At 38.3% G+C, this 16,489-nt stretch overlaps 1 protein-coding gene across 5 annotated transcripts in view; it reads left to right on the plus strand.

Moving 5' to 3' along the window:
* The first annotated feature begins 2,807 nt into the window (after positions 1-2,807).
* The window catches only part of Rc3h2 (ring finger and CCCH-type domains 2), a 44,541-nt gene continuing 30,859 nt past the window's right edge, over positions 2,808-16,489 (plus strand). For 4 of the 5 annotated variants that reach the window (XM_051166356.1, XM_051166358.1, XM_051166359.1 and 1 more), the window contains exons 1-3: positions 2,808-3,026; positions 11,214-11,510; positions 14,372-14,489. In XM_051166356.1, coding sequence (XP_051022313.1) covers positions 11,280-11,510; positions 14,372-14,489 — 349 coding nt within the window. In that variant the 5' untranslated portion in view covers positions 2,808-3,026; positions 11,214-11,279. Of the gene's footprint in view, positions 3,027-3,094; positions 3,214-11,213; positions 11,511-14,371; positions 14,490-16,489 lie in introns of those variants that run through there. The other variant, XM_051166357.1, reaches the window with a different exon arrangement.

Genomic DNA, 16,489 nt, shown 5'->3' on the forward strand with positions numbered 1-16,489 from the left:
AAACAAAAACAAAAACAAACAGAAAACATTCCTGGGACAGTATCTGTTTGCATGATATGTCTGAGGAATCCAGCAAAGTAAAATCTGTTAAAAGATGCAAGTACACAAAGTGAAGCATAACATTTATTCCTTTTTAAATACTTGTAGCTGTTTGTTTATAACATGACAGAAAAAGCAGTATGTTTGGGTTAAGCCTATAGTTACTGCATTTATATACGTAAAAGATCTTGAAAAGGCAGTTGTTACTTTGTCGTAGAGGAAAAATCCCTTCCTCTTTCCATTGGATGTAATTATGTCTGTGTAGAACAATAAACTGGAGGTGGGAATGGAGAACGTTGGGCCTGTGCATTTCTATGAATTTTTAAAGGATTCAATTTCTGTTTTCTAATAAGATTTTTTAAAAAACAATGTGTGTGGAAGGGTGTATGCCTGTGTGACTTACTATTTTCAGTTACATGTATGTGTGTGGCCATGTGCTTGCCAGAAGCTGTAGATCCATTCCCTCCTGGAGCTGCAGTTGCAGGCAGCTGTGAGCTGGGAACTACCCTCAGTCACTGTGCAGAGTAGTCATCTGCATTCCCACCCTGCAGTCTACCCGGCCCCAGGACTCAGTTTCTCCTGCCTACTTAATCATTCTAGAACTACCTAGTGGGTTTCTTTATATCTGTACTAAAAGGTAAGGAAAGAATACCAGTTCTCTTGGGGCTTGTATATTACTTGAGGTAAACAAACAATATATGTAAAGTTTTGAAATCAATTTAGAAAAATAATGCCAGGGATAAAAAAACAGCCAGGCGTGGTGGTGCACACCTTTAATCCCAGCACTCGGGAGGCAGAGGCAGGCAAATCGCTTGAGTTTGAGGCCAGTCTGGTCTACAAAGTGAGTCTAGGACAGTCAAGGCTACACAGAGACACCCTGTCTCGAAAAACAAAAACAAAAGACAAAAACTGACAGGGAAAAGAAGATGGTTTTACTTTTAATGTGGTTTTACACATTTGGGGACTCTTTCCTCTGTGAACTGGAAAAGTATCAAATAGAAATAGAATGGGAAATGCACATACATTTATGCCTAGATACATAGTAGGTTAAGAAAGGTATATATAAAATTAATCATCACTCTGCCAGGGAGTGGTGGTGCACACCTTTAATCCAGCATTTGGGAGATGGAGGTCAGCCTGGTCTGCAAAGCAAGTTCCAGGACAGCCAGAACTGTTACACAGAGAAACCCTGTCTTGAAAAACCAAAAGAAAAAAAAAAAATTACTCATTACTGTCCAGTTGAAAATACAGAAATGTGCTGGGTGGTGATGGTGCACACCTTTAATCCCAGCACTCATGCTGAGGCAGGCAGATCTATGAGTTCGAGGCCAGCCTGGTCTGCAGATTGGGTTCCAGGGCTACACAAGAAACCTTGACTGGAAAAATCAAAAAAAGGGAGGAAAAAACCCCAGAAATGTACATCTGATTGTTGGGAAATTTTCTTTTTTGATTAGCATAATTGAATGAAAATAGGAATAATTAATTAAAACTGGTGGGGCAGCTGGGCGGTTGTAGTGCAAGCTTTTGATCCCAGCAAAGGCAGCTGGACCTCTTGAGTTTGAGGCCAGCCTGGTCTTCAGAGCTAGTTCCAGTACAGCCAGGGACACACACACACCAAAACCAAAACCGTCTTTTCTTGTCACACTTTCCAGAAGCTTTGAGTCCCTCCTGGTGTGGCAGTAGTAGGTAGTTGTGAGCTGCTGTGGTTATGGAGCGTGTGTGTGTGTGTGTGTGTGTGTGTGTGTGTGTGTGTGTGTGTGTGTGTATTCAAATATTGGGGAGTAGGGTGAATTCTTGCTATGCAGCCCAGTCTGATTCTGCCTCAGCCTTTCAATTGTTTGTTATGCAGGCACGCACTATCCCATCTGGTTTACAACTCATATATTTTAAAGCCTCATTATAGAGTTACTTTTCCATATGCTAATTTATATACAGATTATGATTATGGATTTTTTTTGTTTTTGAGCATCTCGTGTCACATTCAGTTACATATCATTAACAAAGGATACACAGTGTCAACCTTGTAGGAGTACCTTGATAAGCAAATTAAGTATAAATAAAACTAAAATACATTTAAAGTATCAGTTATTATACAGTCTGACATATAGTAGTTATAATTGTTGCTTCCCTCGGCCTTATTCCCAGTCTTTCTTCATTTATAAGAACATAAAAGGAAAATTCCTACCTTACAGTTTGCCACAAATCCTCTAACAAACACTGAACTACAATTCCAACACTTGTAAATTTTGATCCTTTCCCCTTTGAGGTATTTGGGATTTTAGATGAGGTAGGTGGGTTTGTCAAACAAACGTTTTCACTTTGGTCCTGGTTTTGTTAACTGCAGAATTATCTGCTAATGTGGTCAGTATCTCATTACAAGAGAGTAAAGTAGGACGTAACATAGATGCATCAGGTTCTGCTCAATGGACGATAAGCCTTTTACCCTGGAAGTTTAATGTTGGCTCAACCCCGCAAGTCGCCTAGCTCAAGCCTACATGAATGTCCAGAGAGTTTCCCATAAATCCCTTCGGCTTCCCTAGTCCTCACAGCATCTCCCACAGTACTCTGGGGCTCCCTCGTCATGTGACGAGGGTGGATCTCTTCTTCTGAGGGAAACTGACGCGCAGTTTAGGTGCGGGGGTGGGGGGGCGCACTACGCTTCCCTTCCACCCCAACTCCCGGGCTTGCGTAATCTCGCGTGAAGTGAACAGTATCTTCTCGCGAGAGCTAAGTCGGGATCCCTCCAGGTCCGCCTCCGTGGTGAGGAGGAGGAGAAGGAGAAGGAGGCGGAGGGAGGGAGGAGGAGGAGGCCCCGTCGCGGCCTTCGCCGCCGCCAACGGGGCTGTCCCTGTAGCTCCCGATGGAGTTTGAGGCCCTGAAACCGCCGCCGAGCTCTGCCCCGGCGAGACGAGGCGCCTCCGTCGCCGAGCCGCGCCGTCGCGGGGCTCCCGGGAGCGGCCCTTAGCGACCCCGCCCGGGCCCCTCAGGTAGGGCGGGGGCGGGCACGATGCGGCTAGGGCTCTGGCCTCACTGCCGGGTCCCCAGAGGTGGGGCGGGGAGCTGTCTGTGTCCGGCGGCCTGTGCTCGGTAGACGCCGGTGCCCCGAGGGTTGGGAGCCGCGGGCCGCACCTGACACTCGGCGGAACCCGGGCCCCGAGGAGGCCCCTCGCTCCGGTAGGGCTTTTTTTTTTTTTTTTGACACGAAGCGAAACGCTCAAATGGCCACCTTCCTCCGACGGCGGCAGAAGAGACGCCGCTGACCACTGAGGAGCCCACCCAAGCGGTGGCCGGCTCCCTTCTTTGCTTACTCCAGTTAGGAAAAGGGGCTTTTGAAGAGGTCCCCGAGATCAGGTCCTGTCTCAGTGTTTCCTTTCAGCCCCGGGGCTTGCCGAGACCCCAGCGCGGCTATGGTGGAGGCGATCTGAAATGGTGTAAATAAGAGATCCTGGCCAAACAATGCCCAGGGAGGGCTTAACCTCCCTGGAGGGAGATGGCTGGACCAGAGAGGGTGCGCAGGGGATGTGACTAGGAGCAAAGGCATGAAGCCCAGCGAGGGAATTCGGCTATAGCTTTCGTTCCCTCGTTCGTCTTATTTTTCTTGGGGGAGCCTCTTGAGGAGACTCTTCCACCATCTTAGGAGAATGGTAGAAAGCATCTTTGTTTCTAAGAGAAACAGCTGTACTTTTCTCTGTCCTTAGCTTTCAAGAAGGAAGGAGATAAGGGTATCTGTCATTTCCATCCTTGAAATCACCAGAGTTTTAAGATACTGGTAGACGTAGCTTCACACCAAAATAGTCTCAAGTAATCACAGACATAAAGTAATCAAATTCTATGATTCTCAACCTGTTTGTATTTTTGTTTAAGCTCCACCTCAGTTATTTTTAATCCTACTGCCCTCTTACCTCGGACCCTTAGTAATTTCGTCTCACCTTGACCCACTGTGATTAGAGTGACTTTATAGCCCAAATAAAGTATTAAAGTGTTTAATCTTACTATCATTTTTTTTATTAGTCACACTTTAACGTTCCGGTAAAAACTTTTAATCTGAATAAGCTAATAAAGACACACTGAAGTGATATTATTTGACCCAGAAAGAAACAAACACAGGTTTTAATGAGTCTAGTCTTTTTATGGTTAAACGTATACCTAGCCTAACTTGGAACTATTAAGAATAGTTTGTAGATTCCTATTTCTACTTTTTATCTGGTTAAAAAAACATCACTGTTCCGACCTCAACATCTGTGTCTTAAGTTGTTTACTAACAACTTAATAGGAGGCTCTCACATCCTATTAAAGGCCATTTTCAAACATTGCCATGTTTTGTTGATTTGGTGATACAATTTTTCCCAAATTTCAGATTTTGGAAAATTGCTAGAAGGATAAAACGGTGATATATTTCCTAATCTTGTTTAGAACAGGCAGGTTTCATAGTTAAACACTCCTTCATTCTTTGAGAATCTCATTACAGTCTAGTTCATCAGTGGATCCTTTTAATTACCCCTGATCTGTTATTGTTGTGTTAGTCGGACATGCAAGACTGGACGTTCTTGTTCATGTTTTCATTCAGTTTCTGTGTTGGTAATTTGCTGCCTTCCAGTTGGCAAAGGCATTTTTTCAACACTCACAATTTTCTATTTAAACCTAGAACTTCTGCATTGTGTGTAGTGGGTAAGACTGCTATAAATTTGTAACAAATTTTTTTTGTTTGTTTGTTTTGTTTATTTTGTTTTTTCTTGTTTTTTTGTTTTTTTTGAGAAAACCTTCCCCTCTGCATAGCCCTGACTTTCCTGGAACTCACTAGACCAGGCTGGCCTTGCTTGAACTCATAGAGCTCGCCTGCCTCTGTCTCATGAATGCTAGGACTAAAGATGTGCACCACCATTCCTGATTGTAATGAGGTTGTAATAAGAACTTTTGGTTGAACTGAGTTGAAGTTTCACTTCCCAGTGATGGGAAAAGGAAGTCTGATAAAAAATAAAGCTAATTGGAAATTAAAAATGAATTGCATTCAGTCTCATGAATCTTGTTGGTTGCATCTTTGTGGTCGAGTTTTCTAATCCTGTTAAAACTTTAAATGTGTGACTTACCTCAAAAATTCTAATAAAAATCAGATTTTGAATATTATTTTATTATCATTCATTGTCTAGATTTACCTGTACTATATGATAGCTACATGTGACAGTTAAGGACTTGAAATGAAGCTAGTGTAATCTGAAATGTGTTGTTGTTGTTTTTTTTTTTCTTTTTTCTTTTTTCTTTTTGGTTGGTTGATTGTTTTTTAGAGACAAGGTTTTTCTGTGTAGCCTTGGTTGTCCTGGGTTACCTTCATAGACCAGGCTGACCTGGAACTCACAGAGATCCACCTGCTTCTGCCTTCTGAGTGCTGGGATTAAAGGCGCCACCCTGCCCTTAAGACTTAATGGGAGGGACTGGAGAGATGGCTCAGTGGTTAAGAGCACTAGAGGTCCTGAGTTCAATTCCCAGCAACCACATGGTGTTTCATAACCATCGGTAATGTGATCCGATGCCCTTTTCTGGCCTACAGGTGTACATGTAGGCAGAACACTGTATACGTAATAAGTAAATAAATCTTAAAGACTTAATGGGAAACTATGACATTTTAATATTTAAGTTTTTACATGATCACTTGTTAAAATGATATTTTATGTAAGCTGCATTGCATAAAATATACTACTAAAATTGATTCAGCCATGTTCTTTTTTCCTTTTTTAAAAATTCAACAACCAGAAATTGTTTTGGGTGGTTTTTTTCTCCCCTCAGATAAGTATCTATAGGGATCAACTGCTATGGAATAACACAATAAATAAATAAGTTATGTATGTATGTACATATGTATATATTTATGTAGATTCACGTGGAACCCAAAACTTTGCCAGTGATATCCTTTTAGAGACAGAATAATTAGACTGGTAAGAACTTTAGTAATAAGAAAGATAAGGTTGCTGTGTGCCGAATGCCTTTAATCCCAGCACTTGGAAGACAGATATAGGTGGATATCTGTGACTTAAGAGTCCAGCCTGGTCTACAGAGCAAGTTCCAGGACAGCCAGGGATATACACAGAGAAACTGTGTCTTGAAAAGCAAACATATAAACAACAACAACAAAATAAGATTATCTGGAGGCAGAACAAATAACTAAGTTCTGTCTCAATGTATTTGAGCCTAGCCATCATTAAAGAAGTAGGACTTTGTTGCTTAAGATTGGAAGTTATTTTCTGATTAGAGTGCATTGGAAGTTCTATCTTATTTTAAAAACTGGGTTCAACACCTAATTTGAAGAGTAAAACTTGGTCTCGTCCATTTTATAGCTTAACACAAAATGGCAGTTTTTGATATTGTGATACAGTGTCTTTTTCCTCCAAACTCTGTTGTACTTGAGTAGTCTGCTGTAGAGTCTGCAGGTAATTTCCATTAGTTTTTGTTTGGTTGTTTTTTAGGTTAAGTCTTACATTGTACTTCTGATGCTTTCAGTATGATTTGAAATCTAAAGCTATGTTTTGTTTTGTTTTGCAGTACCGGGGATTGAATTTAAAGCCTCACAAACATTAGGCAAGTGTTCTACCACTGAGCCACATCCTTGAACAAAGCTAATTACTTTGACATGTTCTTTATGAGGAAGTACCATTTAGTCCATTTCAGTAGCTTATAGTGTTCAGATGTAGATAATGGTTATTTAAAGTAACAAAACTGACCTCTAAGCTTATATTTTTATAAACAATTATAAACTATTATATGCTGCACTATTATGTATTACACACAAAGCAGTGAAAAAGGCATACACTCTATTCTGACTTTTTAAATAAGTGTCCTGGCCCTGAACTTACTGCAGTATGACATGTAACAGAAAATGAGAGTGTTTAGATGGTGTGCGTCTATTTTGGTAAAGAAGTTTGTGATTTGCATCTATAAGACAAGTCTGTTAGTCTTTATGTATCAGGAGTTTGGGTTCATAGAAAGGAACTTACTGCTTGGGGATATGAGGCTGTTTTTAAGGTTCTGCCTCTAATTTAGCCTTTACCCCCCTGTGTTTTATCTTAGCCTTTTTCAGTTTTAAGAACCAGTTACTAAAATTAATTAATACAAAATGAGAATGTTTTCTCAATCTCTGTAGGCACCTAGACTTTTGGGTTTTTAAATTTATTTTATCTTAACTGAAATGTTTGGGAAGTATATTTAGGGAGAAGTACTTCATTAGTCACTATAAATGTTCGCAGCAACTACGATATCCACTGAATCAAATTAGTCATTGTTAAAATACATCACTATAAGCCTGAAAGTTCTATAAATTAACATGCTGAGCTCTCCACTGTTCATTTATATGATAATGCTTTTCAAAAAAGCATTTATATATGTATATGAGTGCTCTATTTGTATGTATATATACATGATAAAAGAAAGCATCAGATAGATGGTTGTGAGCCACCATGTGGTTGCTGAGAATTGAACTCAGGAGCTCTGGAAGAGCAACTGACCAGTGCTCTTAACAACTGAGCCTTCTCCCCAGCCCCTGTCATTCTCAGCTCTTCTCTTCTCTTCTCTTTTTGTTTTTTTGAGACAGGGTGTCCCTGGCTGTCCTAAATTCACTTTGTAGACCAGGCTGGTCTCAAGCTCACAGTGATCCATCTACCTCTGCCTCCCTGAGTGCTGGGATTACAGGCGTGTGCACTGCCCCAATGGTCTCGGAGAACTAAGGAAGGGATGTTAGTTCTTGTCTGCGTGGTCAAGCGCCTTGTTTTTACACAAATAGCTGTCTGGAAAAATACTAGTTCATATTAATAATTCAGAGTCCCAGTCATGATTAAAAATTAAATTCTTCTTTTGCTTGGATTTATAGTTCTGCAACCAGAAAATAGAATATCAAAGATGTCAGTTTTAGGGAGGATTTGCTCACCTGCTTATTGCCAGTCTGGACAGTTAGAAACAGACTAGCTGGTTTTAGATTGGTGGCTCTAATCAGTTTGACAATTTGAGCATAAAATGTAAAAATAATTTATAACTTGACACACTTTAGTTGCTTAGAAGTAAAGATACTGATATTAATACGTAAATTTTTCTGCATTAGAGCTGTTTAGTAAAGATTTGTACATTGTATGGGATGCTTTTTTATTTTTCTTTTTTTGTTTTTTGAGACAAGGTCTCTGTGTAGCCTTGGCTGTCCTGGACTCACTTTGTAGGCCAGGCAGGATGCTTTTTTTTTATATAGTAAGACCTATAAATCATGTTTACCAAGTAATTTTTAAAATCTGTTTTACAGCTAGGTGGTGGTGGCACATACCTTTAATCCTAGCATTTGGGAGGCTCAGTGACTTTGAAGCCAGTCTGGTCTACAAAGTTCCATAATAGCCAGGGATACACAAGAGAAATCCTGGTTCAAAACAAAACAAAACAAAAAACAACTTTTACAATTAAAGAACTTTTTTTTTAACCTTTTAATTTTTTTTTAGACAAGGTTTCTCTGTCTAGTCCTGGCTTCTATAGAACTTGCTCTATAGACAAAGCTGACCTTGAATATACAGATTTGCCTGCCTCTGCCTCCCTGAGTGCTGAGATTAATGGTGTGCACCACTACATGCCAGCTTAAATTTTTTTATTTATTTACTTTATTTTGGTTTATTTATGTATTTTATGTATATGGGTACTTTGTCTGCATTTATTCTGTACACCAGAAGAGGGCATCAGATAGTTGTGAGATGTCATATGGGTGCTGGGAATTGAACTTGGGACTTTTGGAAGAGCAGTGAGTGTTCCTAACCAGTGAGCCATCCTTCCAGCCCTCTCTCCTTTTAAATAATAAAGCACAATAAGGGCCACTAGAGTTTTTGTTTGTCTCTTGGGATGTTGGGGAGTGCTTGCTGTTACATGTTTCTCCTGATGCTGCCTACTCTTTCAAGCATCTAGTATTCTGTATGTCAAATGTATTTGCTTGGTAAACATTTGTAGGGGATAAAGTATTTGCTTTCTAATTATCCTAAATACCTAGATTTGTTGTTAACTTAATTGCTTTTGTCAGACTTACCTAAGTTTTGAACTGTAAAATGTTGAGGATTTGTGTGTTAAGTAGTATAATTTAGATTGTGATTCTTGCCAGGTGGTGGTAGCCTACAACTTTAATTCCAGCACTTGGGAAACAGAAGCAGACAGATCTCTGAGATCTAAGACAGCCAGGGCTACACAGAGCAACCCTGACTTGGAAACAAACAAAACAAAACAAATAGATTGTGACTGTTTTGCTTTACTAAATACTATGCAGCTATTAAGCAAACAAAATATGTAAGATGATTCTCTCAGTTATTTTTCTGTGTGCCTACTGTAATCAGTGCAAAGATAAAAATTTCATAGTTTGCTTTTTTCTGATTAGAATTATTTCAACAGAATGTTTTATTTTTCTTTTCCAAATTTATTTATTATGTGTACAATGTTCTGCCTGCATGTATGCCTCCCCGCCTGAAGAGGGCACCAGATACCATTATAAATGGTTGTGAGCCACCATGTGGTTGATGAGAATTGAACTCAGGACCTCTGGAAGAGCAGCCAGTGCTCTTAACCTCTGAGCCATCTCTCCAGCACAATGTTTTATTTTTCTAAGCCAACTCCACTGGGCCTGACAAGTTTTGGATACACAGATACACACTTTTGTCAAAAGTCTTATAATGAGCTATGACAAAAATTTTTACATACTTTTTTGTTTTTGAGGTGTTTTTTTTTTGTTTTGTTTTTTTTGTTTTTGTTTTTGTTTTTTTTTTTTTTTCATTTTATTTTATGTCATGGAGAGTGAGTTGCATGTAGTACTGTGCATGTTAATGGACAATTTGTAGATGTTGGTTCTCTACTTCCACAATGTTGGTTTCAGGGCTCGAACTTGAGTTGTCAAACTTAGCAGCATGCGCCTTTACCTGTGGGGACATCTAATTGACTGTAGACAATATTTTCTTTGCTTTAGTTTGTCATCATTCTTGTATTATTCTTCCATTTATAGACAACATCTCTGTCATCACAGTTGTCTCTAGATTTTCAGTAACTCATTAAGCTTCTGAGGTGCATCTTAACCGTGTCATAAACTTGCTCCTTCAGGTGCCAAGGTGACTTTTTCACATTGACGTATAAAGTATTATTTGTTGTAATAGTTGTGGTGCTAGGGATTGACTGAGGGCCTCCTGCCTGCTGTGACTGAGCTCACACGCTTATTCCTCCAGTACTGTCTTGGTCAATAGTTTCTGAAGCTTACTAGGTATCAGTATATTCTGAAGTAGTGGTTATCCAAGGGAAACACTTCAAACTTTAATGGTCCAATAGTTGGCATTTTTGTGGGATTTTGTTTTGTTTTTGGGGGGGGAGGTGTTGAATTATTTGTTTTTCGAGACAGAATTTCACTGTGTAGCCCTGGCTGTCCTAGAACTCACTCTGCAGACCAGATTGGCCTTGAACTCACAAAGATCCACTTGCCTTTGCCTCCTGAATGCTGCGATTAAAGGTGTGTGTCCCACTGCAGCCTACGCATAATTTGTGTTCTTAAAAACAGAACGGGGAGAGCAAGTGAGATGGTAAAGATGCTACTGCCAAGCCAGATGATCTGTGTGCTCTGTCCTCAGATCCCAAATGATGGAAGGAGAAAACTGATCAGCATTCCATGGCCCACATGGGCCCACAAAAATACACATTCGGACAAAATAAAACATTAAATGTAATAAAAATTGATTGTTTTTAGTCACTAAGAGAAATACACATTACATGAACAACCAGTAGAACTTAGTTGAAAGGAATAATACTAATAAATTGTTTCTGGCTAAGTTTGCAAAATGGATAATTCAACATACCATTTTGTTTGTTTTTGTTTTTTGTTTGTTTGGGTTTATGTTTTGTTTTGGTTTTGGTTTTTTTTCGACAGGGTTTCTCTTGTTTAGCCTTGACTTTCCTGGACTCTCTTTGTAGACCAGGCTGGTCTCAAACTCACAGTGATCCACCTGCCTCTGCCTCCCTAGTGCTGGGATTAAAGGCGCGCGCCACCACACCCAACAGACAGTTTTGCTTTTATAGAGACATCTAAAGCCTATATTCAGAAATGTTTCAGATTCTGGAGTGATGGGGAGTGATTTTAACAGTCAACTGAATGACTTATAAATATATCATTAATTCTTCCTCTTGTCTGTTTGCAGCTTACAGAACACTACACAGTAAAATAATGATGTGCTAGACTGCTAACCCGAGCATCAGCTTCCACAATGCCTGTGCAGGCAGCTCAATGGACAGAGTTTCTGTCCTGTCCAATCTGCTATAATGAATTTGATGAGAATGTGCACAAACCCATCAGTTTAGGTTGTTCACACACAGTTTGCAAGACCTGCTTAAATAAACTTCACCGAAAAGCGTGTCCTTTTGACCAGACTGCCATAAACACAGACATTGATGTGCTCCCTGTCAACTTTGCACTTCTTCAGTTAGTTGGAGCCCAGGTAAGTGTCCAGTATTTTTACTGATTTAATTTAGCAGTTGTCAAAATTAGTTCATTAGCTGGTACTGAGTATGTTGGTTGTTGAAACCTAAAAGACAAGAGTAGTTACTTTTTGTGAGATGTTCCTAAAATGATTTTTCTTCTTTTTCTTTGTTTTTTGTTTTATTTTAATTTTTGAGACAAGGTTTCTCTGTGTAGCCGTGGCTGCTCTGGACTCACTTTGTAGCCCAGGCTGGCCTTGAATTCAGAGGTCTGCCTGCTTCCCGAGTTCTGGGATCACAGGCATGTGCCACTGTACCTAGCTAAAAGATTTTTCTTAATACTATAAATTCTTAAGCAAAATAATGAATCCCATTACAGTTTTCTCAATATCAAAGCCAGAATTTCTCTATGTGGTTAGAAACAATTTGTATATGCATATATCAGCATTTATTCATTAAGTCATGAGGAAAGAAATAAAATCAGAAGTTTAGATAAAAACAAACCATCTAAATGCCTCAGTGGAGACTTTGTTGGTGCTATTTATAACTTTGGTTGGCTGATATTACTATCAACTACCTAGATAATGTAAATGAGAAAGTGAATTACTACATCAGTAACAAATTCTGCATAACATGGTGTGCTGCTGTAGATTTTGCAATGATTATTTCATATAATTACACTACATCATAGCAAGAACCTAGGTTTGATAAACAATTTTTATTTGATGAGGGTCTGTTCAGTAATACATATAAAAATAAATGCTCTGAATGTTATTTCTGATTTTAACTTTAGCTTTTTAGGTACCTATTACCCCTATTTACAGATGAAGAGAAAATGAAATTTCATACATGGCATAATATATGTTAAAATAAGAAAGTAATGGCCTAGCATAGAGACATATGCCTGGAAACCCAGCACTTCAGACATCAAGATATTGTTTGGTGCCAGGTTGGCCTACACAGGGAAACCCTATCTTAAAAGTCAAGTGAAACAAACAACATTTAGAAAAACAAACAAACCCAAGTAATTAAAGCAAGGAGTTTACAGTTTTATAAGGAAATGTCCCAGCTTATTTAGGAAATGTAATAATGCTCAAAATTTATTTTCACTTTTAAAATCAAGACAGTGATTCTGTAATCCATAGTGTCATAGTTTAATTGGTAGAATACTTTGTGTAATGTATTATAAAATATTGCTGTCTCTTGCCAACAGTTGAAAGTCCAATACTATAGCTCTGGTAGTCTTAGTGTTCCTTCCAAATAGATGTTACTTTAGCACTTAAAATAACCTATGGATCTGTGCACTGTAACATCTTTTTGGGCTCATCTCATCACTATGGTCTTCTTGCCATATATATTAATGCATAGGGATTTTGAAAATGTTTTTGCCTACAATGATTTCTTCCTTTCTACTTTGAAGTATTTATAAATGTTGCAGTTCTCCAGGAAGTTTATCCTGACTATATTAGTAAATTGCAACCCTTCTCCAGTTCTTTGCTTTCTTAGTTTAGTTCTAAAACTTTTGAACTCTGTGAATGTGTCTGTAATCCTGTATGTAGCAATATGTAGAGATGTGCTCAATCCCAGATACATACTTTATTTTTATGTGTGTCTGTATATGTGAATGTCACATGCATGTAAGTGCTTGGAAGAGGGTATTAGATCCTTAAAGCTAGAAGTTACAGGTTATTGTGAGTTGCCCAACATGGGTGCTAGGAGCTAAACCTGTGTCATCTGGAAGAGCGGCAAGGTCTCTTAACCACCAAGCATTTTTCCAGTCTTCTCCATATTTCTCAATCCATTTACGTTTGTGGTGTATTTTCACTGATAACCTTCTAACATAGTATTTGTTTATGACTGTCTCTTTTGTCTATAGAATTTAAACTCTTTGAATGAAGCAAGACATTTTCTCTTTGAATTACTGATGGATTCATAGTGTTGATGCATGAGAAATACTCTATAAGTGTCAGTATTTGTTGGACTGAATTGAACTTCCATAATAGCGTGTCACCTTCATTTTGCAAATGTGGAATTTGACATGAACTAGTTAAGTAATTTTTCTCAAGGTCACACATAGGAGTAGCAAAGCCCAAAGTCTACCTACATTATTTAGTTATTTCTTCTGGTGCTAGGGATTAAATGGAGGTCCTCACATGTGCTACTTGGAAATTCTCATTTCTGAATTACATCTCTGGTACCTATATTTCTATCAAGAGGGTATGGATCATAAATTTTAAATTTAATAGGTAAATCATGTAGAAGCAATGCTAAATATTATAGGATGGAGACATTTTAATTTTGTTTTGAAATACTTTGAGACTCAAAAAGAAGTTGAAATAAAGTAGTGCCAAGAACCCCTGAACAACTTTCCACAACTTCCCCTCATATTAGCATCTTTTAAAAACATTTTATGTCTTTAATCCCAGCACTTGGAGGCAGAGGCAGGCGGATCACTGTGAGTCTGAGGCCAGCCTGGTCTATAAACCTAGTACAGGATAGCCAAAGCTACAGAGCAACCCTGTTTTGTATGCATGAGACTGCAGTAGCTGCAAAGGCCAAAGTTGTTGGATCTTTTGGAGCTGGATTTACAGGTGCTTGTGAACTGCCCGATGTAGATGCTGAGAATTGAACTTGGATCCTCTGGAAAAGCAATACATGTTCTTAACCTTTCCAGCGACTTCATATTAGTAACTTTCATAATTATGGCTCAGTTATGAACTCTAAAAGATTAACATTTATAAAATATTGTTAACTTTTCAGCTTCATTTTAAGTTTACTTATATGGCTGCATAACAATTTTGTATTCACTAAGAGTATTAGAAATATAAAAAGAGAAGTTACATGAGCTGAATAAATGCACCTTTGTGTTTTTTTTTTCTAGGTACCAGATCATCAATCAATAAAGTTAAGTAATATAGGTGAGAATAAACACTATGAAGTGGCAAAAAAATGTGTTGAGGATTTGGCACTCTACTTAAAACCACTAAGTGGTGGTAAAGGTAAGCTCATAGGAAATGGTTTTTATTGGTATGTAAGGCTTGTTCAAGTGTTAAGTGTTGAGCTCTTAACAGTGGCTGGAACTCTTAACACTGTCTATCATGGAGTCTACAGTCTATTGGATGGGTATACAAGTATAAACTATTTTAATTGAGCAGAATTTTAGTTTATCCTTTTCTAGTGATTAGCTAGCTATTCCTTATAAGTGTAATAGTTATTGAATGAATCAAATATTTATTTTGTGCCTGTTAGTAAAACATGGAATTTCGGATCCTTGAGATACTTTGGAAAATACAACCTTGACCTATATGTAGTACTTGCATTAAAGTGAAAGGAAAAACTATAATAAACAGTATGATGAGTAAAGCTACACAGTGTGAATGATAATTGGTATAAAAAAGAAAATACACAGGGATTAAAATGTCCGGGTGAAAGGATAAAGACTTAAAAATCTGTAGATCTTAAGAATGTTTAATGAAGCCAGACATGGTGGCACAGGCCTTGTATCCCAGCCTGGTCTACAAAGTGAGTCCAGGACAGCCAGGGCCCTGTCCTGAGGGGAGAAAAAAAAAAAGAATGTCTAATGTCTAATGAAGTCCTTGTTAGAATATGGCTTTTAAAATTGAATTGAGGTAAAAGAGGTGAGCTAGGTACCATGTAGATCCTGGAAAAGTGTTTTCTAGGCAGAGGGAATGGCCATCCGTCGTATTGTCCCTGTAACAAGAGGATAGTGTGCTTGGAGTAATGTGAGTGAGGAAAGTGTCGCAAGAATAGTTGAGATGAAGTATAATGAGGCAAGGTGATAGACACTGACCTCAGAATATTTAAAGACTTGAGCGTTTGCTCAGAGCAAAGTTGGGGAGTGGTTTGGAACAGTGGTTGGAACATTTAATTAATGTTAAATGGATCACTTGAGACTGTATAGAAAAACAAAAGCAAACAGTTAAGGAGCAATTTAGGCAAAGTTAGTAAAAGTGGAGCTTGGTACCAAGTTTGAAGACATTTTGAGGGTAAGGTAAGAATATTTCCCCAAGAATATTTTCTGGATTTGGAATTTGAGGGGCAGCATAGAAGAGGCAAGTTTAACTCATGAAGTTTTTGCTTGAGCTCCTACAAAGAAGGTTGTTCTAGTTTATAGGGTAGTGGAGGTAGAGCTTTGGAGAAGAAGCTCAAGTTAAGTTTTGGTTATAGGAAATTTGAGATGTCTAAGGTGTGCTTAGAGCAGTGGTTCTCAATCTTTATAATGCTGCAACCCTTTACTGCAGTTCCTCGTGCTGTGGTGACTTCTAACTACTAAGTAATTTTTGTTGTTTCTTTATAAGTAATTTTGCTACTGTTATGTATCATAATATAAACATTTAATATGTAGGATTCTGATATGTGATCCCTGTGAAGGGGATTGTTTGATCCCCAAAAAGGGTCCTGACCCACAGGTACTGACTGAGATGTTACTGAGTTTTAGTTTTGTGCATGGTCTGTAACTTTTGGCATTATTGTGACATATTTTATAGAGTGATGAAATTGGATGAGATCATGTATGTTTATAAGAAAGTCTCTTTAAGCAGGTAGATCAGAGTAGGGTTAAAAACTGTCAAAGGACACTAGATGGAAGAAAACCAAGAAAATGTTCTGGAAACCAAAATAAAGTCCTTTAAAGGGTAAAGTCACTCATACTAAAAGTTACTGGAAAGTCAAAAAAAAAAAAAAAAAAGGATTGAGGATTAACTGTGGATTTAAAAAGTAGATGTGATTGTCTTGATGGACAGTTTTGTGTAAGAGGTATTATGGCAATGCCTTAAGAGGAATAAGATTTCCAGATTGTGAAGCAAGAGGTTAAAAATGTATATAGAAAATGTATGTATAGTATAGGGGAGAATTTCTGAGCAGTACTCTGAGTAGTAGGTTTATAGGAAAGGAATCTAAGAACTGCATTGGTACACATTTCTATGAAATTTCATTTTTAAAAATAACCATTATTAATTGTTACTTTTTAAGGTGAAAT

Source organism: Acomys russatus, chromosome 24 (genome assembly GCF_903995435.1).
Source record: "Acomys russatus chromosome 24, mAcoRus1.1, whole genome shotgun sequence".
Classification (NCBI taxonomy): Eukaryota; Metazoa; Chordata; class Mammalia; order Rodentia; family Muridae; genus Acomys; species Acomys russatus.